Source organism: Peromyscus maniculatus, chromosome 6, assembly GCF_049852395.1.
Source record: "Peromyscus maniculatus bairdii isolate BWxNUB_F1_BW_parent chromosome 6, HU_Pman_BW_mat_3.1, whole genome shotgun sequence".
In the NCBI taxonomy this organism is placed as follows: Eukaryota; Metazoa; Chordata; class Mammalia; order Rodentia; family Cricetidae; genus Peromyscus; species Peromyscus maniculatus.
In genome coordinates this window covers 109,677,393-109,702,478 of record NC_134857.1, presented here as the reverse complement: position 1 = coordinate 109,702,478, position 25,086 = coordinate 109,677,393, and the positions used below count along the sequence as shown (strand labels likewise).

The 25,086-nt window shown below is 45.3% G+C and overlaps 1 protein-coding gene across 2 annotated transcripts in view; it reads left to right on the top strand.

The window, feature by feature from the left end:
* Positions 1-1,891: 1,891 nt before the first annotated feature.
* The window catches only part of Mcub (mitochondrial calcium uniporter dominant negative subunit beta), a 60,460-nt gene continuing 37,265 nt past the window's right edge, over positions 1,892-25,086 (top strand). The window contains exon 1 of one of the 2 annotated variants that reach the window (XM_076574978.1): positions 1,892-2,077. In XM_076574978.1, coding sequence (XP_076431093.1) covers positions 1,979-2,077 — 99 coding nt within the window. In that variant the 5' untranslated portion in view covers positions 1,892-1,978. The remainder of the gene's footprint in view (positions 2,078-25,086) is intronic. The other variant, XM_006970380.4, reaches the window with a different exon arrangement.

The window sequence follows — 25,086 nt, the reverse complement described above, 5'->3', positions numbered from 1 at the left end:
CCATAAAATCAGGCTGCAGGCAAGCCTGTAGGGCATTTTCTCAATTAGTGATCAGTGGGGGAGGGCCCAGCCCATGGTAGGGTGTGCCATCCCTAGGCTGGTAGTCCTGGGTTCTATAAGGAAGCAGGCTGAGCAAGCCATGGGGAGCAAACCAGTACACAGCACCCCTTCCCGACCTCTGTATCAGCTCCAGCCTCCAGGTTCCTGCCGTTTGAGTTCCTGTCCTGACTTCCTTCAATGATGGACTATGATGTGGAAGTATAGGCCAAATACCAACCCCCATTTGCTTTTTGGTCAAGGTGTTCCATTGCAGCAATAGAAACCCTAACTTTGACAATTGTATAGAAGACCATTTCTTTTTTCAATTTTGGGACCAGGTCTCACTGTGTATCCCTGACTGGCTTGGAACTTGCTATGTAGACCCAGCTGGCCTTGAACTTACAAAATCCTCTTGCTTCTGCTTCCTGATTGTTGGGCTTAAAGTGCATCACTACCATTGGCCTAGAGAAGCCTTTTTTTGGACCTCACATTGTAACACTGGAGCAGGCAAAATGCAATGGTGTCTCTCAGCTGGCTCACCAAGCCAGCCAAACACCCGGTTCATATAGCTGGAGAAGGGGTATTTGAACCGGCCCCAGCAACACTTGCATATGGATGCTTTGTGTTTCCACCAACCACAACACTGTAGCTTTTGAGCTACTCCCAGCTGAAGTGCTTCCCCTCTGGGCTGGATAAAATAGTTTCAGGGCGTGTGCTAGCAAGAAGAGGCCTGTGCCAGGGCTGTAACTTCAGGAGCTGTGTTTGATCATGGTGTAGTTTCCAGGCATCTGTGACTGCTCAAAGTGGCCGAGTAGCTGGCTGACCGTCCTTTAGCTCAAGGCAGCCGTGGAATCGAGGGAAAGTCCAACAGCTGCCAATTAGGAAGCCAAATTGCCTCCCCACCCCCACATGTTTGCTATTTACAGGAAAGCGAGTGTCAGGAGCGCTTACAATACCAACCTCCAGAACTGATCGTTAACACTAATAGCGGTTTTTAACAGCACCTTCACAATGCTTAACTCCTGCCCCTGGGAGAGGGGGGTCCTTTCATCTGTCCCCCAAAGAGAAGCCAATTCTGCTGGGGAAGAAAATTTCCCAGAGTCTGGATTCGGGCCAGCCTGCAATGAATTACAAACCTCTGGCGCACCTAGAGCCCTGGGCAGACTCAACTCAAGCCCTGCAGCCCACCTGGAGGTGGAGTTTGGACAATCCATTTCTCTTCCTTTCTCCAGCTGGGCAGAGAAGACTAATTTCCAGGTACCTTTCCCCTGTCAGATTCCAGAAGTCCTTTCCCCATGGCCCTGGGTCTCTCTGTGTAAGTAAAGGCAAGGGGAGGGGGGGGGTGCACAGGCGCAGGGTTAGTGTGTGTGGGTGCACGGGGGTGGGGGGGGTGTCCATGGAGAGAACCACTCTCCCAGCACACGGTGCCAGAAACTGGTTGTGGGAGTTTTGGTTCGGGTTGTTGACAGAGTTTCATGTAGCTCAGAGCGGCCTCCAACTATTTAGTGGAGGGTGGCTTTGAACTTCCGATCATCAGGCGTCTGCTTCCAAATCTAAGTCCCGGGAGTGCCTCACTACTTCCGGCACTGGCTGCAGTGAATGTCTACATCAACAGCTGCGTGGTGTGAGCCCGGCTCTTGTTCTTTTCTCAAGAAATTTGTGAGGGAAGAGAGGCACCAGAAACCTAAGCCCGGGAAGCCTGTCACTTTGCTCTTCCTAAAAAATTGTGTTTTTTGCTTTGTTTTGTTTTGTTGTTTTTTTTTTTGTCGGAGGAAAAATACCCAGCCTGGCGCCCGGGTGTGCACCAAGCGAAGTGGAAGCGGGGACACACCCTCCTGTCACCGCCCCAGTCGGCGGGGCGGGCTGAGCCCACAGCGGGCTGGGCTCTGGCGGCAGGAGGATGCGTCGCTGATGCCAGGAGCTCGGGCAGGGCAGGAGGATGCTCCCGAGCGGGCTCTCTCTGGGACGGTCGAGGCTGCTGCAGACGATCCGAGCCCGCGACCGTGCGTGTCCGAGGCCACGGCCACCCACACCCCAGGTAAGGAGCGACGCGGGCTCGGGAGCCGCGGGTGAAGTTTGCATCTTGCGTCGGGCAACTTTGGCGGGAGTGAAAGCCAGGCTGTTCCCTGCGTGCTGCTCCGTACGTCGGGTGCCCCACAGGTGGTGGCCGCAGGCGACTCGTGCCTGGGCTGCGCGGAGACAGGCCAGAGTGACCCGCGTGGGGCGCATCTCCCGGGAGTGCAGCCAGCCGATCCCGAGGGTCTCCACCGCGGTGTCCTGAGATCTGTGTCACTGTGGTGGAGGAGGGGCCGGGAGAGGACGGCGTGCTGTCCTCAGGGTGGGCTGTCTGCTGGGTGTCTGCGTCCAGGGATGGGATGTCCCCAAGGTGGCTGTCATCGGGGTAGGCTATAACCAGGGCTGCCTTCTCCAGGGTGGACTGGCCCAGCACCGTGTCTTGTCCATCCTCCAAACCCCGAGCCATTCCTTTTTACGCCCGTCATTACATGTAAACAGGAGGCAGCGGTGAATCAGAAGTGTGTGCTGTGAGTAACAGTTAGGCGGACACTGTTTTGTGTCGTGGCCTGTGTGGAACCTCGGGGAGGAGGAGGGAAGAAGTGTGGGTGTGCACCAAAAAGGACGTAGGAAGAGCCAGGGAGAAAGAACCTCGGGCTGCCTGAGGGTGCGCGGCGGCACGGTGGCGGGGGGAGGGAGGGGCTGAGTCGGCCCACCCCTCAATTACTGGGTTAGCTTCAGACTGCTAAAGGCAGAGCGATATATGTACATATTTATTGTCTTTCAGCTGGGCCCTGAGAAAGAAGCGGTGTCTGCTCTGACACTTTCACTTCCTGTTTCTTTTGGTGCCCAACCCCCACCCCCATCCTTGGATTCTGCCCCAAAGCATTATCTTAATGCTTCAAAATTTGGAATGATGCAGGAAATATTTCAATGCATTTGAAAAACACTTTCCTTAAATGTATGAAAGCAAGTGAAGAAGTCCATTTTGATGCTAATACCCAAGAAAAGGGCAAACTCCTTAAAACCTACCGCGGTAAACTAAGCGAAGGTGGGTTGGGGGTTTGTTTGGCTTCTGAAAAGGGTACCTTTCAGAGTCAAAGACATTCCAAACACTCAAACCACCTACTCCTTTCTTTGCCTCACATCACAGAAACACACGTAATAACTAAATACTGTTAATTATTGTTAAGCTTATTTGACAACTTCGTAGTGCTGAGAATGGAACCAAACTGCTAAGGCCACGCCCACCTACCGCTAGGCCACGCCCATTTAAAAAATACCTGGAGTAACTTGTTATGGCTTCCAAGACTGGCTGCCCTTTCTCAAATGATCAACACCAGCTCCAAGCCCTTTCCTGTGCACTGTCCACCTGAGGCTAGATACCACGGCATACCTGCCTCTAATGAGAAAAGATACAGAGGGGCTGAATAGGTCTAATAATAGGGAGACGGTGGTTAGAGCTTTGGTTGGAGCTCATTCAGCATCTTAAGAAGCCTTAAGTTTGAATGATTTAAATCTGCAGTCTCAAGTCAGCTGCCCAGGCCATAAAGACTATTTGCAGAATTTCAGAAGCCGGAATGCATCTACCATTTTGCCCATGCGAAGAAATATCCCATCCCCTAGTAAAGCCAAGCCTGCGGGTTTACCTCTGTGTGTACAGCTCTGCAATCTCCAGGCTCCTTAAGAGTTTCAGCTACGACAGCTAAACCATTTTCTGCAAATCATTTCTCCCCATTATAGGGACATTTCTATTCTAAGATCTCACTGCTTTCCATATGAAATGCCCTGAGGCTTAAGACAAATATCGTCGCTGCATGTCCCCCCCCCCCAAAAAAAAAAGCATTAATGTCACCAAAGCCCATGAAAGCAGGTAGAAAAAAAAAGGATAAAGAAAAATTTTCTCATAAAATCCTAGCTTGCAAGGACTTGTCAAAAGCCACATCTTTAATAAGCATTCCCAACTATAATTGGTCTTTTCTGAAATTATGAGTGTGCATTTAATAACTTTGAGAAATATATGGTTTTCATGGTGGGTGGGTAATTGTCTGCCAGTGTTTTATGGGTAGGAAAAAAAACCTTACTGATATGTTTAACGTAGCAGAATTGATTATTAAAGACCACATCTTATCTGAAGCACAAAGAAATGACCGTATTGCATTACCTTTGGCCTGGCCTAACTGGCATCTGTGATCATCATGTCTGGTGACAGCCTCTCTGCCTCCAGTGCCCTGGCTGTGGTTGTCAGGGTGACTGGGGGCGCCTGCTGCTGGTGCACATGGACATCACTTTGAGCAATTACAGTGCCTGGTGAGTTGTCCCCAAACAGAAGGCTCTTGCCTGCTTGTGCCTTCCTTAATTTGGGTTTTCTGCTGCTGAGATTGAAACAAACAAACAAAAATCCTGATAGCATTTTGTGTTCCCCAAACATCATTTAAATCCCCAACACAAGCTGCTTAACAATCTTTCAAAAGGCAAGTGGAGTTTGCTAAGAAAGAAACTCAAGGCTCAAGTTTGCTTTTTCTCTTTTAACTTCCAGAAACAAAGCGTCCAGATGTTTCAGACCCTACAAGATGTTAACTTGGAAATGTTGGTTTCATCTGTGGGGTTTAGTGAGCAAATTGTTCCTGTTTGCCACGCCCTTCTATTTCACCTCTAGTCTGCCCTGGAGTGATGGTGTGCTTTGAAGTTCTGGTTTCAGATCTCTCTCTGTCTCTGTCTCTCTGTGTCTCTGTGTCTCTCTGTCTCTCTGTCTCTCTTTCTTTGTCTCTCTCTTCTCTGTCTCTCTCTTCTCTGTCTCTCTCTTCTCTGTCTCTGTCTGTCTGTCTGTCTGTCTGTCTGTCTGTCTCTCTCTTCTCTCTCTCTCTCTCACGCTTTGACCTCAAAGTAGTTCTAGACTGGATTCTCTGTTAAACACTGTAGGAATCAGTGCTTTAAAAATGACCGCTTGCTATTTGCTCTCATTAAGTGTGTTTGTGTTGTTTTGTAGCAAACTAGACTAGGAAATCATTTCGTGTCTTGGCAGATAGGTATCTGTTGATAAGGCACTAAGCTGGAAGGCCTGAGGTGAAATATTTGCTGACTCTCTGATGCTGGCACGTGTGCAGATCATCTAATTTCCTTGGTATTAGGCAGCTGGGCCATCAGGGTGCCAGCAGCCCTGGCCCTGTCACCTCTCGGCACTGTAAGTTTGCCCAGGCCATTATTCAGTCAGGGTGAGCCTGTCCCCCACTTTGAAAACCAAGGGGATTTGCCTTCTTGCTCTTAAAGCCCCTTTTCGTCTCTAGGCCTGCCATCTTGGTCTCTTCTCACCCAGGGATGGAACATAGCATTGAATGGAGAACTATCAGTTTCAGAAAGTTCCATGATTGAAGAGGTCTATCTTAGGTCATCAGTACAGTGCTGCTTCCTCGCGACTGACATTTATCCATTTCTATCTTCTTCTGTCCATCTGATGAGGGAGCAAGTGTTTTGAGGACTGACTGAGCCCCGACCCAGGGGTCTTGACAGTTTCCTCATGAGGCCCAGAGTTTGGTGTGCAGAGCAGTGTCGTTCAGCTCCTTGAGCCTCTGGGACACATCTTGGGTTCCTCGTATGGTGGCATGGTGGAAGGATCTCTCTCTGTTGGCCTTCATCTGCATTCTGCCACTCATGTACCGATGATTTCCTTAAAAATTGGTAAATCCCTTGAGAAATTAGTGACCTGGACTGAAGAAGGTCACCGAAGGAGGCAAAGGTGTGTCCCACATCAAATACGTTCTCTCCTTGATCCCCTGCAGTCCAAGGCTGATGACCTCATATATTCCTTTTGTTACAGTTCGGACCTTGAATGTCTCCTTAAAGCCCATGATGGGACTGGTAGGGCCTAGTGGGGGGATGCGAGATGGCTGGGGAGTGCCTATGACGGGGCTCTTGGGACTGGGGGTCCTCTCCTGGCTCTTTTTGCTGCTGTGTTGTGAACAGATTTCCTCTGCCACATGCTTTCTCCATGCTACACTGTGCAGTCAGTACAATAGGGCCAGATGATCTCGGAGTAAAGCCTCTTCCATCATGAATCAAAACGAATTTTTCCTCCTTTAGAGGTGATAGTGTCAGGAAGCTTGTCCTTGAACAAAAAGCTAGCACATCCTTCAAGAGAAGTTTTATTTACTCAATTGGGTTTTTATGTCCCAATAGAATAAAATGAGCCCCTCAATATTTCTTTCTAGTATCTTCATCTATGAAATGTTACCTATTCAAGAACTCTATATATAATATATATAAAACTCTATATATTAGAACTCTAAAATCACTATAGGTATTAATTATAGACTAACATAAAGGCCATAAGCCAATAGGCAATTAACAAAACAGCATATTCTAGGAATCTGTCTTAAACCCCATTTAGCCTGGTATCATTGATTCTTTTTATAATTTTTAGTTTTATTTTATGTTCATGACTGTTTAGCTTGCCAATATGTCTGTGTATTATGTGCACACCTGGTACCTGCAAAGGCCAGAAGGAGATGTCAGATCCCCGGGAACTAGAGTTATAGGCAGTTGTGAGCTGCCATGTAGGTACTAGGAATCAAACCCTGGTCCTCAGGAAGGGCAGCCAGTGCTCTTAACCCCTGAGCCGTCTCTCCAGCCCAGATGCTTGGCTTTTACACAGTGCCAGCACTCTGGCTGTGAGCTAGGTATTTAAACCTTGTGTCTTGGGACTCCATACCCAAATGTTTCCACTGAGTTTCCCACACTGACACACCTTTGGAGAAACAGCTCTAAGGGATGTGATCAGTGAGCAGTGCCTTTAAGAGGAGCCAGAGAAGAAACTGCTGTGTGGTCTCCATGTTCGAAGGGGTGGGATTCTCCTGAACAGATGGAGGAGTTGTGAGGAACAGCAAGACTCAGTGGTGTCACCGCTGGGTGCTGGCTGCCGGAAAGCTGAGAACCAGCTCTTGACTCACTTCTAATGAAAGCCAAGGCTATGGCTGACATTTTATCATCTATGGTGCTCAGCTCTATGTCCTCTGCCAAGTTTTGCCCATCATATCACCACCCATTTTTTCATAATCATTTTCATAGGGAAAAGGTCGTTGGTAAATACAGTTCTGAGAAGTATTAAAAAAAATCAGCACTTTGGTGTTTGAACCAATGTGTTTTAAGAAGTAAAGAGTGGGAGTGTGGCAGATCATTTGCTGCTTGTTCACATTGTCTCTTTGGTGCTTTTCCCATAGAGGTGTCAGATGAAGTGAATTGCTGTGAGACACTCACTGTAATGCTGTGTGTGTGTGTGTGTGTGGTGTGGTGTGTGTGTGTGTGTGTGGTATATGTGTATGATATATGATATGTGTGAGTGTGGTGTATGCATATGATGTATGGTGTGTGTGTGTGTGTGTGTGTGTGTGTGTGTGTGTGTGTAGGTACACTTGTGGAGGTCATGCTTGGGTGTTGGTCCTCACCAACCACCTTGTTTTAGGCAGGATGTCTTTGTTGCTTACATATGCCAGTCTACCTTAGATTCTGGAAATTCTCTTGTCGCTGCCTCCTGTCCCACTGCAGGCACCCCAGGATAACAGACACCTGTGGTTTCTCTGAGTTTCTGGGGATTTGAATTCAGGTCCTCCAAGATGCAGACAAGTGCATTGACCACTGAGGCCTGTCTCAGGCCTGGATTCCTCATCTTTTCTTCCTCCGACCTTCATGTTCTACATCTTCCTATTTCATTGCTACCTCTGTGGGCCACATTTAAGTAAAAGAGGGTTGGCTCAATTATCCAGGCCTGTAAACCTCAGAGCTTCCAGTTTAATAACCCCCTAACTGGCATTTTAATTTTATTATTGTTTGAAACAGGGTCTTACTATGTAGCTTTGGATGACCTGAATCTCACTATGCAGACCAGACTGGCCTTGAACTCAGAGAGAACCCCCTGCCTCAACCTTCCGAGTGCTAAGATTGAAGGCGTGCACCACCACTCCCAGATCTAACTGGTATTATGGGGTTTGACAAAGTTTTATTCAAAGGGACTAGAAAGTATTATAATTTGAGGCGTTCCCCCCAGAAGTTCCTGTCTTGAGACTTAGAGTATTGGTAAGAATTGATGGGTGACTGTGCAGGCAAGCAAACCCATTGAAGAGCATTTGTTTGAATAGATTAAAGGGCAGGAAATAAACAGTAAAGGAGGAGCAAGAACCGGGTTTAAAGTTGACGTTTTTATAGCCTGTACAGAAACATAGAAGTGTGTAAGTCAATGAAGTGACATGACCTCCTATCAAGAAGCCAGCAGGGGCTCCCAGCCTCATGGCAAACCTCGGGGAGAAGACATCTTGGAGGCTGGCAAGAGCCTCCCTGGGGCTCTTGGGACACAGTTACTGGATTGCGTAGACATCTAAGCTCAGTAGGATATTCCCTTTTCTTTCTTCCTCCTCCTCTGAATTGCTACCAACACAGTTAGCAATCCTGTTATACCCCACTTTTCATAATGATTGCATTGGCAAAAAAAAAAAAAAAAAAAAAAGAAAGAAAGAAAAAGGAATCACCTTTTGGACTCCTAAAGATAAGCTCAAGCATTTTGAACCTCTTGGGTATAAACAGTAAATACCAACCTCACTGAACCTGTCAAGAAGAATGAACAGACTGTGATTCTTTTTGGCAAAATCTTGTTGTTTCTCTGACCATGGGTCTCTTCATTGAGGGAGGGGAGCTGGAAAATTTGTAAAATGTTAGATGAATTTCCCTAGTGATGGTGCCGGTTTTCTAGCCTTTTTAGAGGGAGCCTTTTGTGTGTTCCTCGGGTTGATTTCCAGCTTCCGAGCTCCGGAGTGTTGGGGATTACAGGTGTGTGCCATCGTGCCTGGCTTCTAAATGAGCTATTTGAAGACTGCGTTTAAAGGCTGTTAATGGATAATAATGAATAATTGCGTTTTCTAGAGGCTGACAGTAATGTGACCTTAAACCTGGAAGAAGGAAGATTGGTGTAGAGAACCCTTGTAAACAGATCGGCCCAGTGTGGGCTTTCTGAACCCCTGCTGGAGGATATCTGTGGCATTTTACAGCCTGCCAGCTCTCTTCTGCAGATCTGCTTGTTGCTCGGAGAATTAAAAACAACTTCCATTCTTCAAGAGGAAGCAGTTTCTCTGAAGCTTGTAAAAGATCTTTATGCTGGGCGGTGGTGGCTCACGCCTTTAATCCCAGCACTCGGGAGGCAGAGCCAGGCGGATCTCTGTGAGTTTGAGGCCAGCCTGGGCTACCAAGTGAGCTCCAGGAAAGGCACAAAGCTACGCAGAGAAACCCTGTCTCGAAAAACCAAAAAAAAAAAAAAAAAAATCTTTCTATGGCTTTGTTATTCTTGACACCCAAACAAGTAAACTTTCAAATGAAAGCTGCAGTTGATCGAGAGTGTGTCCCAGCTTCCTGCCTCCAGCCCCGCTCCCTACTCCATGCCCCACGTAACCATGTCCAGCGTGGCTGAGCTCATTATGTCTCATGGCTTGCCCTGTGTTTTTCTCCTTCCTGTGGGTGGCTCTGGTTTTCCTTAGTCTGCCACTTACCCCTCCCATTACCCCGCTTCTAGTGGCCACCCATCTCCACCCCCACCTGAGCTTTGTGGTGGGCTCCCTGACGGCGGCGGCAGGCAAATGACACTTTCTTTACCTTGAGTACTCATGTCACCGGACCATGCATTGCACTTAGCTGCGTTCTTACAATTATCCCACCTGGGTTCTAGTGATTCACTGTGGTCCAAATGATTCCTTCTCCGTCACTGACCACCTCCACCCCACACAGTAGGTATAGGACAAATGGCGTTGGGTAGAAGAATGGCAGAATGGACGACAAAGAACAGATTGTTGTACACAATGCCTTAATCATTTTGTCCTAGGAGCCGTATGTAATTGATTTTTTAAGTTAACCAAAATAATCTTTATGTACTTTTCTATTATAGCCAAACTATGGTTTTTAACTCATATTTAGTTCTATACCAGATATGCATTCATATGAGGAATTTTTTTAAAAAGTTATTTCATTTTTACTTATATGTTTGGGTATGGGTACTGCAAGTGTCCACAGAGGCCAGAGATGTCAGATAACCTGGAGTTGGAGACTCTATTAAACTATATAATATATATATATATATATATATATATATATATATATATATATGCATCACCATGCTCCATCTGACTATAAATTTATAAAAAAATTACATTTATGTATTATGTGTTGGGGAGGGGTGTGGGGGGTCAGAGAACATCTTTCAGTATTGTTCTCTCCCTATCATGTGGTCCTGGGATTGAACTAAGGTCCTCAGGCTGGGTGGGAGGTACCCTTAGCTGCTAAGCCTTCGCACCAGCCCTGGACTACGAGTTCAATCATTAAAATTTAGGTAATTTAGAAGTTACTTAAAATTTTATTTTAAAGATATTTGCTCACAAATATAACTCCTGGACAAAATATGAAATAGAATAAACCTCAAAAAGGAAATGTGGTTTTTGTAGTAGGGTGTGCACAGACCCTTGAGAACCAGCACTTCCATTCCTGGTGTGAATGTGGGTGTTTCTCCTTGGTGTGAAGACTAGGCATGGGTAAAACTGCCATCCATCGCTCCTTTCTCTGACATCCACTACAGGAAGCCCTGAGGGGGCAATGCTGAGTTCTGAATACCACTGAGTGTCCCCACACCAAGAACTGAGCCCAGCACAGAGGCGCATTTATCCACAGACCTACACAGCCTAGAGTGTGCAGGTGTTGAATGTTGAACAGAGACTTATTTCCTTACAGAGCCGGAGGGTCTGTGTAAGGACTCTAGCCATTGGTCCAATTTCTCTAGACTTAGTGAGGAGGATTAAAAAATGGGTGGCATTTTAAATATCAGGTGTGGGGTGTGTGTGTGGGGGGGTTCTAGCTATTGCCAGAGCCTCTGCTGTGCCACTGTGACTAACTCCAAGACCCGTTCCACCTTCATTCCTAAAATGCCTTAGCTGGACGTTGTTCCCTGGTTAGATTGGCTTTTCTGTGAGTGGTAGGCACCCCCCCCCTGGTTCTGGCTTTCATGAGACAGTATTAATTATTAGAGACAATAAATTCTAGAAGAGTTCAGAAATGGAACATCATGAGAAATTGTGGAGGAGGAGCTCACCACACTTCTGTGTCCCGGTGTTCTGGAGGCTGAGGCAGGAGAATCTGGAATTTGAGTTTAGCCTGGTCTGCATAGAGAGTCCCAAACCAGATTGGACTGCACAGCAAGATCTTGTCTCAAAATCAAACACCCAGAAGTTGCAGAGATGAGGTCAGATTTAAGCAAGCTCTGAGAGCAAGGGGAAAGGGTTAGCAGACATGTTTGAACAGGAGGAGGATGATGGTCAGAGAGGAGTCTCAAGCAGTTGCTTAGAGCACCCTGAGCTGCTGTGGAGAGCCACATACACTTCTCTATGAAGTACCGTCTGTGATTCCACTTTCATTGGAGCTCTGGAGAGAGTAGCAGTTTATAATAGGGGTCACTGGAGACCATCAGCAATATCAGCTGTTTACATTACTATTCACAAGAATAGCAAAATTACTGATATGAAGTAACAGCTACAATTGGGGGTCACCACAACATGAAGAACTATATTAAACAGTCACAGCATTAGGAAGGCTGAGAACCTCTGTTATAATACAAGAATTCTGTTATAAACTGTTGCATGCTGCAGAACACATTTCCTAGAATGTCAATGTGTTTCAGAGAAGCATTTCCTCTCTTCTTACCAGTCTGAGGTGCCCCACACTAACCCACAACACTGGTTGTTTTTGTATGTGTGCACTGGGAACAAGCAGAAAATGGGAAGAAGGTGGATGGCTGACCTATGCTGGTCCAGAATAGACTTCAAGTTGGGAATGCCACATTAAAAAATAGATTGGGGATTGACTGAATCAAAAAATTCATTCTGTCCTATGGGCTCCTAGCCTGTTTCCTCAGACATAACCAATCTTGTTGCTATGGCTATAACATTGGGTCATTCTCAAAAGCTACATCTTCACCTCTTTGGCACTCAGGAGATTATGACCAAGTTCTAGCTATGCCAAGGAAGGTGGATGTGATTAGAATAATGGCTGGTTCACACTTTAGTTAGGGAGTGGATTGCCTTGCTAGGCATGGTAAATCATTCCTGTGGCCCCTCAGGAAGGCAGAGACAGGAGGATTGCCACAAGGAAAAATAATAGGAGGGAAGGAGGGAAGGAAGGAAGAAGCTGATTTCTTCCTTCCCTTCTTTCCTCCAATAGGCTAGAATTCAGATATAGCGGTGTCCATTCCCATCTTCTGAAGTCAGCTGACCCTCTAGAAGCTGAGGAGGCAACTGGATCCAAGGAACTTGTGTTCCCAGAAAATCTTAGGGCTCACAACTGTCTAACCACTGGAAAAACAAACTCCTTTTTTGGCTGTGCCCCATTGTATTTTGGGGTCTGTGTCTTGGGCACCATTGTCTCTGTTTTGCCTTTTATTCTTTCCCAGACAGAATCTCGTAGCCCAGACTGACAGAAACTTGAGCTCTTCATGCCTCAGCCTCCTGAGTGCTGAGCTGACTAGTATGTGTCACAATGTCTAGTGGCTAACCAGAAACCTCTGAATTGTAGAGATTGAAACGCTGTGGGGGTGGATGCTGTTGGAGGCTCTCAGAATTACTATAGAAGCCTCTAGCATAGTTATCTATGATTAATAGCTGAACGAAAAGAACAACTAATAAATACGTGGATGTAACCCATTTTATACAGTGGAACAGTTGCCATATGGCCACTAACAGACACCTGTTTTCTTTCTCACTAAGCTTTGATGTTTGGTCTTTACTGACTAGATAGATGGAAATCACCCTTCTTTTTTTTTTGTTTTTTTTTTTGTTGTTGTTGTTTTTTGTTTTGTTTTTCAAGACAGGGTTTCTCTGTGTAGCTTTGCGCCTTTCCTGGAGCTCACTTGGTAGCCCAGGCTGGCCTCGAACTCACAGAGATCCGCCTAGCTCTGCCTCCCGAGTGCTGGGATTAAAGGCGTGCGCCACCAACGCCCGGCGGAAATCACCCTTCTATCTATTCATGTTTTTCTTACTCATTGGGTGTCTGTCTGCTGCCCTGAATTAGGACTTTCTGCATGGCTTTCTCCTTCCATGCACAATATCTTTCTTTGGGCAAGCAGTTATCTTCAAAACTCTTCAAAAGCAGTTATCATATAGGCTGTAGATATGTATATGGGCATACACAGTCTCTTTATTTGATAGCACAAATACTTGCAGTTGGTGATACATGAATGAAGTATAAGAAGATAGATTCCATTGTCTGCATGAGAAATGATGTTAATCTAGACCAAAGATTGGTAGATTAAACTTTTCCTATGAAATTCTAGACACTCAACAGTTTAGGCATTGCAGAGAATGTGTACATGAACAGGCAAAGGTGTGTTCTAATAAACTCTACTCCCAAAAACAGCAGAAATTGAATGAAATTCAATCCCTGGACACCATTGACTGACCTTCGGTCTATAGACTCTCTACCAAGATTTTCATGGTAGCAATAAAGATAGTACACCAGAAGATGAATTTGGACCTAGCAACTCAGTCTGTATGGATGAGCTAATTGGGTACAAAAAGGACATGTCATGATGTCATGGCTACTGCCCATGGAGCTAGAGTAACAGGAACTGGTACTGTGGATCAAGGTGATGAGTGTGAAAGGGAGGATAAATTTCAACCATTTTCTGCATTTAGGCTCCAGTGTCCCAAAGGTATGAAAAAAGGGGGGGGGGAGACAATTGTGATTAAAGTGTAGAGTGAGCTGCTGTCTGGAGTCAAGAAAATAACCAGTCATGTGATAAATTCTAATTCTTTGGGGCAAAGGGATATGATGGGCAAAAGGTGGCATTGGAAGGCGGCATACTGCCATGGGTGTTAATTCCCATCGATTTTTCTTCAGCAAGGGAGACAGATAAAACAATACAACGTCCCCCAAGTGAATTTGGTTAAGAGTGAGGCACCGTTATGAACTGTTAAGGTACTGTTAGTGATAGGACTTGATTTGTAAGCACCACTTTGAATGTTTACTGATCCTCTTAGGTAACCAGGACACGGAGGACTAGGGAGTTTCACTCCTTACCTGATGCCTGGTAAACCCATCCCTGGTACCTGTGTTGCTCTGGGTGAAGGACTATCAGCCAAGCAACTGGCAAGGCTCGCTTCACACCAGCCTGCCCACTTTGAATACATCAGGGCTACTTAAGAATGTTGTAACCACTGCAGTTGCTGTCTCCAAACAACTCCACTCCAAAAGGGGCTTCCTAACCACTATGGTTACAAATAATTTGCCATCACAAACCTTGGGGGAACTCTAGCAAAGATTTTCACTCAAGCCAGAGGGGGAAGCATTGCCTACTGATGGTTCTATGCAGCATGAGACCTGCACTGATACCAGCACAGTCCTTCATTTGGGCAAAGGTCACTGTGATTGGTGTAATCATCCTTGCCCAGATATTTGCCGTATTTAAGGATGCTGTTCATCTCAGTCTTCCAGGCAGTTGGGAAACACCTCCTAGTGCCATTCCTTGGTGTTGCAACATGGGCTTAGTAGAAGGTTCTTTTCTGGTCTGGAAGACAGAGAGATAGACAGACAGAGAGACAGAAGACCCGCAGATTGGCCCTAGTGACACACTTCCTCCAACAAGGCCACAGTTTCTAATCCTTCTAATCCTTCTCAACGAGTTCCATTTGTGGTGAGTAAGCATCCAACTATGAGCCTGTGGGGTCCATTCTTAGTCAACTCACCACCCCCTGACTCTAAACAACAACAACAACAATGAAAAATGGCAGTAATGACAACAAAAATCAAGCCCTGTGGTGGTGGTGGCGGCGGCGGCGGCGGCGGCGGTGGCGGTGGCGGTGGCGGCGGTGGCGGCGGCAGCGTTTTGGTTTCTCTAGTGCTGTTGAGCCTTGGGGAACTTCCGTGTTCTTAATTCCAAGGTTTATCTCTCGTGAAATGGTTCTGAGCTTTAAAAGTAGATCAAGCACTAGCTTTGCTCCTCACCTTCAGGAGACACTGGGGAGCCCGTGTTGATGTATTGCTCTGGCAACCACGGGCAGCTTCCAAAGTCAAATGCGCACAGGACGTTAGTTTTGCAAGGTAATGTGGGCCGGGCCTTGGGGTGTTACATGTCACCTGAGCTCATATTCCATTGAATATTTCATGGAATGTGGCGCATGGCTGCATTTTCAGTACAGAGGGTCGAGTGCTGTAGTCCTGACCAGGAGCCACATCACACCTCAACCTGATTGCTGTAGAAGAAGGAAGAAGAGTTCAAGGGAAATTTAGCTATATCTCCCACAATTCTGTTGACCAGAAACAAGTAACTTTGTTTTAGTGGCTGAATTGCCAAGGCACCTCAGGGGTTCCTTCCTCTCCAGGGAGTAATTACAGGGAAACATGATTTCTTCCTGAAAAATTTAAAAGTGAATTGTGGAGATTCAGCATTTTTAATTTGTCTGGAACAGGATCGTTTGACACCTGGCTGGGTTCATTATAAGCAGCCCTCCAGGCAGAAACTTAATAGGAAGGGGCGAAGTCTTCCCAGTGTACTCTAAGCTAAAGGAGAGAGAGAAAAGCACTCTAATAGTTCAGTCAGCACAGGAGGCCAGACTTTGCATTTACAAGAGAACACAAGTTAAGGAGAAGACAGCCAAGGAAAGATGCTTGGGGTGCAGTTTTAGGGAATGAGTTCCTTTAGAAGAATTGTGATCAGCAGCTACAAGAGTGATAGTCAGAGCTAAAGAAATGTCATAGGTTTCTAGTATATGAGTTTAATGAGATTTTATTAGCTTGGTGTGAATGTGGCTTCCCAAATAGGAAACCAGCTACTTGGGATAAAGATGCTGTGCCTTAGAATGAAACAGAGAGCACCAAGGCTAATCTGCAGCTAGGGAATAGACAGAGCGGCATTAGCCCAACTTCGTGTATTACCTTACCATGTTGGCCCAATCACATGTTTTGGCTTATAAACATGATTTTTGGTTCTGATTTGTCAGGCTTGGCTGTTGCTATTTGTCGGGTTAGAAGGGTGATCTTGGAATGTTAGAAGGGTTTTCTATTATGCTTCTTTTCATGATGCTTTAGCATAATTGTTTTACCTAACAAGGTGGTGAGTTTGCTGTACATAATTGTGTATCCCTAAACATTGATACTGCAGAATTGTCACTGAAATATTAACAAGGCCTCAATGAAAACCTTGTCCTAAAGAGTTAACATATGTAATATACACATGTATGTTTTACCGAACGTATATAATATTACTTCTGTTCTAGACATAATTGTCCCTAGGTGGCATCACAATAGAAATGATCACTTTCTCTGGAGGCTTCCTGTTCACATCCTCCACTACAGCAGGCTGGCATGGGTTGATAAACATGGATTCGCCATTGGTCTGAGGTCAGTAGAAAACTCAGCAGTTCTACAAAAGGCAGTCTCTCTCAATGGGGGAGAGGGTAGTCTGAGCCAGTTCTCACTTGGTTGCTCTGTAGGGAGGCTCAGGGAATTCCAGTTTACCTACAAGCCGCCATGAATGTGGTGTTCTAGAATACTCACCTTGCAGGAATCTTTCACCAAGGGAAGAGAGGTCCGGTCCCATCATATCCCAGAAGGATTATCAGGTTCACCAAGGGCATCATGTCTTGTTATTGAGGCAGTACTTCACAAAAGGACATTGACACATCACTGGTGGATGTGATGTCCTGGCTGTTTTACCCATGGCTGTGCTGACAAAGCAGTTTAAAGGGGGAAAGGATTTGCTTTGGCTCAGGATTTGAGGGGACAGTCCATTCTGGAGGGAAAGCTATCGTGGCAGGAATGTGGGGCGGCTGGTCACATTCCCAGTCAGAAAGCGTAGAGTGATGAACGTTTGTGTTCCGGTTATTTTCTCTGTGTTAGACAGTCCTGGATTCCCATGCTGGGAATGGCCCCACCCATAGTTACAATGGGTCTTTCCACGTCAATTAACCCACGAGATAATTTCTCACAGACATTCTCGTGGCTAAACAATCCCTCACAGGTGTCCCTCGAGACTTGTCTCCCAGGTGATTCTAGAGCCCGTCAGCTTGACAACACTAACCATCACAGATGGTAAGATGTTGAAGATTCATATAGGTGATAATTAAGGAGCTAGATATTTTTTCTAACAGTTTTGTAAAAGAAATCAAATAAAGTGAGATTTTTTTTAAAAAAATTGTTTTTATTTTTATTTTATTTTTATTTTTCTTATATAAGGTCCCATATAGTCCAGGCTGGCCTTTGAATTCCCCAAGGATGTCCTTGAACTTTTGATCCTTCTGCCTCCCCCTCTTGAGTGCTGGGATCGCATTCATATACTCCTGTACCACATTTGTACAACGTTAGAAATCAAACCCAGGGCTTTGTGCATGCTGGGTAAGCTCTCTCCCCACTGAGCTACACCCCCGGTTCAAGATATTTACATTCCAATATCTGAGAGCATGTCACGTGAGAAAGTGGTCCCCTTGAAAAAGTATCTAAGCAAGGAGACCTGTCTCAACCCTGGGAGAACAGGTGGGCAGGGGTCGGTTCGGTTGAAGAGACTATGGTACCTATTTTGATTCTTCATTGCTTCTCCTACTACAGGAACTGTGTGTGTCACAAGAGGAACTCAGGACACCATTAGCACGGCAGGAGGCTGGTGCTGGAGAAGCCATCAGTGTCCACACCTTAGCAGCCTCCTAAGGAAATATGCCAGACCCGGGATGCAAAACCAATTCATTTCTCAAGTGTCTCTCCAGTGTCCCCTGTTAAAAACAAAGCTTCAGAGCTATTTTGCAGAGGAAAAGCATTTAAAAGATTCAGATCCATTTAGACAAAGCAACCCAATGGAGTAATTTGGAGCAGGTAGGCAAGGCATTGATAATCACCACAGGGTACTAGGATAGACCTTGTGCTCCACTGAAGATGGGAGCTGCATGTGAGCATGGCCGAGCTGTCTAGGGAAGGGAAGCAGGGCCAGAGCATGGTAAAGAGTACCTACTTACCAGAACAGGAAGCAAGGAAGAAACACGTGGCGATTCCATGGTCTTAGGATATAGCTCAGACGCTGCATGGATGAGTCACAGAGATCCAAAACAGTGTATGAGGCTGGATATAAGCATGTAGGGGCATTAGAATGAAGACCCAGAGGATAGGGGTAGAATATTGAAAAGCCAAGAGGCTCGCTTGAGTGGTGGGATCTGGAACTGGGCCCTTAATCCTTGAGATCCCCTTCATTTCTCATATTCTCTGAGGTTCCAACATCATACAAAGGTCTATGGTAGTATATGAATGGAACCCCAGTCCTCAAGAGGTGGAGGCAGAAGGATCAGAAGTTCAAGGACACCCTTGTTTGTATGGGGAGTTCAAGAACAGTCTGGACTATATAAGACCCCGTTTGTTTGTTTTTAAATTAGACCTGTGATATCCATCAAAAACTTGGAAAACAGTGAAATTATAGAGACACATAAACTCAGATGCCTTGCAAAAGATTAGTTGGTTGCTACACATGGCTCTCTGCCCACACCTTAATATCTCTTGCTGCCCAAGGGAAGGCTTTAGGTTGTTGATAAGTATTTTGTGAGAGTAGATTTGTTTTGAGCCTTTTTACCTTTATTAAACTAGTAATCGCTGCAAAATATTTGGGTTTAGAACGTTGCACAGTTTTGCCCAGAAGCAACACGACCTCGCTGTGTTTAAACACAGCTGTGCTATCAGCTTGTAGCCTTACTCTTATATGAAGGTTCATTTAATGAGTTTATTCTATTTAGTGAGATTGTGCTGCCATTAAATGTATGTGGCCTCTACATACATTTTCGGGGAATGCCCTACTTCTATCTAAACGGTTCAACATCTTATCTACACAGTTCAGTGACTGGCCGACTTAGCAGGACATGACCTTCATTTCACAGACCACCTAATTTGGACCTTAGCCTGGCGTCTGGGATTCGAAGCTCTAATAACTGCACATGGCACTGTTGGGTGGGGACCACTACCTACCGTGAAGCAGGGAAAATCAGTTTGCAGGTCCTAAGCAAGGTGATACTTATGTGAAAAACATGGATGCAGAGAACTTTCCACCCTCAACATCACACTGGTCTCTGATTCTAGTGCATTCATGAGGCTTCATTGAATCTTTCCGTTTGGTTCCCCTGAGAGACATTCTTGTGTCCTTAGAGTAATTTCTGTCCTTGCATAAGCCAACTTAAGTATATATTGGTTCTTTTGCCTAAACAGGAAATATATAAGAAGTCATCATTCAGGCCTATAGGGAAAACAGCAAGATCTTAGTAGAGAAATGGACAGTGGCCATGAGTGGCTCTAAAAAAAATACAGAGAGAATAAAAATATGAATAAACACAAAAAAGAGTCAGTCTCCTGAGTAACCAAAGAAGTAGGAAAACAGGACAGAGAACAAATATTTTCTCTTTTGGGAAAAACAAAAACAAACAAACAAAAAAAGGCAAAACAAATTGACCAAAACAAAGATAATACTTGTGTAAGTTGCTTTTCTTTTGCTGTGATAAAATATCCTGAAAAAAAGCAAGTGAGAGAAAAAGGGATTTATTTATTTGGCTTATGCTTCCAACAGGACAAAATCTGCCATGGCAGAGAGGGCCTGGCAACAGTCAGGGAAAGCATGGCTGAAGGAACAGAAAGCAGGTTGACCACATTTTTGTCCATATACAATAAATAGAGAAAGAGAGAACAGGAATTGAGGCAAGGTCCCCAGTGACATACTTCCTCCGTCAAGGCTCCACCTCCTCAAGGTTCCATAACCTCCCCAAACACAGCTACCAACTGAGAACCGAGTACTCAAATCCATGAGCTTATGAGGGGCATCACTCATTCAAAGCACAACACTTAAGCCCTAAAGCAGCATGATGGGAAGACCCATGGTTTCCAATGAGGGTGGAAAGTGATAGCGTAATTCCTGGTCCCAACAGGGAACAGAGGGCCCACCCAGAGTAGCATAAACAGAGGAGAGTTTACACACAAAGGTTATTCCCCGAGTGTGATTGCAGGAAAGCCAGTAGAGATGATGCAGCAACTCAGTACTAGTCCTGACTGAGAGAGGAAAGGAGGAAGTTGTGGGCCACAATCCTGACGAAATTGCCAAGCCAGGCCCATTCCCTTACACATTAGCATTCCAAAATGCATTCAAGGTGAAATTGCAAAGTTCTAGCTCAGGTGCTCAATGAAGAATCCAATTTTCTTTTTTTTTTTCTTTTTTTTTTTTTTTTTTTTGGTTTTTTGAGACAGGGTTTCTCTGTGTAGCTTTGCGCCTTTCCTAGGACTCACTTGGTAGCCCAGGCTGGCCTCGAACTCACAGAGATCCACCTGCCTCTGCCTCCCGAGTGCTGGGATTAAAGGCGTGCGCCACCACCGCCCGGCAAGAATCCAATTTTCAAAGTCAAGCTTATATACATCCTATGAATGTTGACTATCAGCAGCCATTGAAGTTAGCACTCTTTGTTTTAATTAATAATACATAACCACAGCCCATCCTCCACATATGCCAATCAGGACAGAAGGCTTTTTCACTCAGTTCCTTCACTATAGCACTGGGAGATGTGTTGAAATTTCCCTTATGCAATCAATTGCTTAAACAACTGAGGCATAAACCCAGCCCATGGCCTCTAAGATGAACACCCCAATAGCTAGTCTATTTTGCTGTAGAGGGATGGCTCTTACTTTTCAAGCTTTGATGAAGGAGGTTGACTTGAAGAGCTTCAACTGCTGCTAAAACTTCACTGGTCCGGGGTCTAAAATGGATGCTTGAATACTCTGAGAGATGCGATGAAATGATCATCACAGAGACGGCAGGGCTCGTTAGGGTTGTTTTTTTTTTGTTTTTTTTTTTTTTTTGTCTGTCAATTTGACACATGCTAGAGTCATCTGGGAAGAGGAAACCAGTTGGGAAATCCTTCTATCAGATTGGGCTGTGAGTCATTTTTTTCCTTTTTTCCTTCCTTCCTTCCTTCCTTCCTTCCTTCCTTCCTTCCTTCCTTCCTTCCTTCCTTCCTTCCTTTCTTCCTCCCTCCCTCCCTCTCTCCCTCTCTCCCTCCCTTCCTTCCTTCCTTTTCTTTTCTCCCCTGGAACTAGAGTTTAGAATGGTTTTGAGCCGCCACATGGATGCTTGGAACAGAACCCAGGTCCTTTGCAAGGTTTTTTAACCACTGGGCCGTTTCTCCAGCCTGTGGGGTCATTGTCTTGATTCATGACTGATCTGGGAGGACCCATCCCACCGTGAGTGGTGCCAGACCTGGGCAGCTGGTTCTGGATGGTTTGAGAAAACAGGCTGAGCAAGGTCAGAGGAGCAGGTCAGTGGGCAGCAATCTCTGTGGTTTCCGCTTCAGTTCCTGCTTCTAGTTCTCTGCTCTGAGTTCCTTCCCTGAGTTAGCTTCATGAAGGGCAGTGGAGGTGTAGGCCAAATAAACCCTTCCCTTCCCAGTTGCCTTTCGCCATGGTATTTATCACAGCAATAGAAACCTAACTAATACAATGACTTAGCCAAACTACTTTCATATTGAGGATATGACATTTCCTCAGCCTCTTTAGGGTTCCACATAGACAATAAGTAAACTGTTGGATAAAATTCCGAACAAATTACACATTTATCTCCAGGAGAAGCAAGCATTTGGTTTTGCAGAGAAAGAAATTATTTAATTTATTAAGAGATTTAATTTTTCATAAAATCAGATTTAAGTGAGACTTTAAGTCTAAGACTGTTGGGATAGCTTGGTGTAGTGGCCACATGACTGTAATCTCAGCACTCACAAAGTAGAGGCAGATGGATCTCTGAGATCGAGGCCAGCCTGGTCTACACAGCAAATTCCAAGGCAGCCAGGGCTACACATAGAGACCCTGCCTGAGTCAGTATTGTGTTCACAGCAAGATTGCAACTAACCTGGTACACAGCTGTCTTCTGTGTCCTTGAGCCAGTCTCCATCTGCTCCGAAGGAGACAGTCCAGTCTTGAGTTTTGTTTTTTAATTAATTAATTAGCTTATTTATTTATTCTCTCATACATTACATCCCTACCACAGTTTTCCTCCCTCCGCTCTTCTTCATCCTTCCCACTACACACACACACACACACACACACACACACACACACACACACACACACGCACGCACGCACGCACACACACACACACACACACACACCATCCCTCTCCCCCAGATCCACTCCTGTTTCCCTTCTGAAAAGAGCAGGCCTCCCAGGGATATCACCTGAACATGGCATAACAAGATGCAATAGGACTAGGCACAAACCTCATATCAAGGTTGAAAGAGACAACCCAGTAGGAGGAAAAGGGTCCCCAGGACAGGCAAAGGAGTCAGACACCCCCACTGCCACTGTTAAGAGTCCCACAAGAATGCCGAACCTCGTAAGTTTAAAGCTATTCATTCTATTGAGCCGGCGGTGGTGGTGCCTCGAAAAAACCACCACCAACAACAAAACACTATTCTATTGTACTTGTTTGTTTAAATTATGTGTATTCATGTGCCTATCTATATGTGAGTGCATCCGCTCTCAGATTGCCGTGGGCTCTGGAAAAACACTGGGCTTCTCTGTAAGAGCAGCAAACCCTCTTAACCACTAAGCCGTCTCTCAGCTGAAACTTATCCCCTTAAATGCAAATACAGTAATGTATAGTATCGCAGTTCGTGGTTGGTCACTGCATAGAAATGTGATAACTTAATAATTTATTGCCACTTTCTGTATGCATAAACTCATGTAGTTGCTGTATGACCTTGTCATTCATAGACTTTACCCAGATGTAATCATTCATAAATGAGAAAATTGAAGCCTAGGAAGGTCAAATGAATTGCACAAACCTAGCAGAGTCAGGGCTCAGATCCAGGCATAGTGAGTCCTGTGCTTTCTCAATCAACTATTTTGCTATTTCTCTCTTTTGTCTTTTACGGAACACAGAAATCATAATTGAGACTTGGGAGGCCCGGAATTAATCCTAGAAGGAATCACCTAATCCCTGCTGGTTTAAAAAAAAAAAAGGAGCAACCAGAAAAGGGTGCTTGTGATTGGATAGTGCCTGGACTTTCTATTTCTGTATCTGCATCCCTCTCTATCATCATCCGCCTCTGCCACATCTTAGCAGCTCTGTCCCTAAGCCCAAACGCCACATCTTGGTCACCACTGATTGTATTCCACACAGCGTTGGTTTCCCGTGATTTGTCCTTGTGAATTAATTAGGCAGGATGGACGTTGTGTGAGGTCATGGTCATGTGTGCCGTTTCTGTTTTGTGCTTTAAAATACTCACTCCTGGATTTGAAGCCCAGAGTGTGTGGACGGCTTTCTTTTCTCCCTATAACACGTTTAGTTATTGAGACTGACGGACCACTACATAGAGACATCTCGGTTTTGCCTCTGCTTGAGGGTCCTGTGTATCTGTGGTGGCATTTTCACTGCACATCAGTAAGTTCATGACACTTTTGTGGCAGGTGACCACTCACATATCTAAAGAAGGGGACAGATCTTCATACTCACTCAAATGCACCTGTAGGTCAATACAAAACCCCCCGCTATTTCCACACACAGCAAAGATGTGTGTATCGTAGTCAACTTAAGTTTATTCGGAGAATGAGTCAAATTTTTAAAAAATGATATTTAGCTGGGCAGTGGTGGCACACGCCTTTAATCCCAGCACTTGGGAGGCAGAGGCAGGTGGATCTCTGTGAGTTCGAGGCCAGCCTGGGCTACAGAGTGAGTTCCAGGAAAGGCGCAAAGCTACACAGAGAAATCCTGTCTCGAAAAACAACAACAACAACAAAAGAATATTTAAAGTCTCACTGACTGCAACCAATAGATAGTAGAAAAATGATTCAGAGCTCCATGAAGGAACACAACTGTTTTTGTTTTTGGTTTTTTTTAAAGGTTACTCTTACAGTAAGCTTGAAACAAAAGCTCCTGGGGAGTGAGAATATTCTCTCTTATTGGGGGGCTAGGTCAGTCCTTCTGTCAGTCCTGGGGGTGGAGGATGCTGAGGTAGCTATGGCACTTCCTGTCCAGCCCAGAGTTTTAAAACACGTAACAATCTAGGTTCTTTTTCAGAGCCACTAAATGACTCATTTATAAAGCTGTGTCTTAAGCATTGCATAGCGGATAAAAATAAAGATACAAGCGTATGCTGGAAGCTTTGTAAACACATTAAGTTCAAGGCGCCTTTCTCCTGTGTAAATAGTAACCCTACGGCTTTCACTGTGCTGAAAAATGATCACAATAGACAGGGAACCGTTGGCCATCCTAGTTGATCGAGTTAAGGCATTAGAAACAGCATCCTGGGGTGTTAATGTGTATGATGTGATCTGAAATGCAAGAACTTTAAAGGGTTGGAGGTACAAGTGACGTTTCTCTGTTGGCTTAGCACATGAATCTACTGGTATTTTAATTAGTGTCTGCAGCCCCACGGTCCCGCAGTCAACGCCCCACTAGCCACTCAGGCCTGGGTGTGGAGAGCCTTCCAGTTACAATATGCAGGTTTAAACTAAATCTCTATCGTTCTGTTTACCAACAAAGATTTAGAAGTCAGATTTGGGGGGGAAGTCCTGCTAGATCAGAGAAGCTGAGAAGCAACCAGCTGACCTTGCTTTCTGGCCAGAGACCCAGCAAGAGATGTGTCTCTTGTCCCTAAAACCAAGAGACAGCACCAAACTCAAGTCCCTGCCCTTTCCTCAGTGTAGATCTTCTTTATCCAAATTCTTGGTTTCCCTACGGCTAGTCGCTGTCTTCACCCCCTGATTCAAGGTTTAGCTTTATTGAGAGTCTCGGGAGTGTCAGAGGGCAATCAAAATATTCTACAATGAATAAGAACAGCGATAGCTTCATGGAGTTTCCAAGCTCCCTTACTTGGCTTGGTCCTCCCCTCGACCTCTTCTATGTGTATCGTATGATTGAGGGCATGGTCCTCCCCTCGACCTCTTCTGTCTGTGTGTATCATGCAGTTGAGAGCATCTTTAGAGTTAAGGAAACAACCAGAGTAACAGGACAACCTTGAA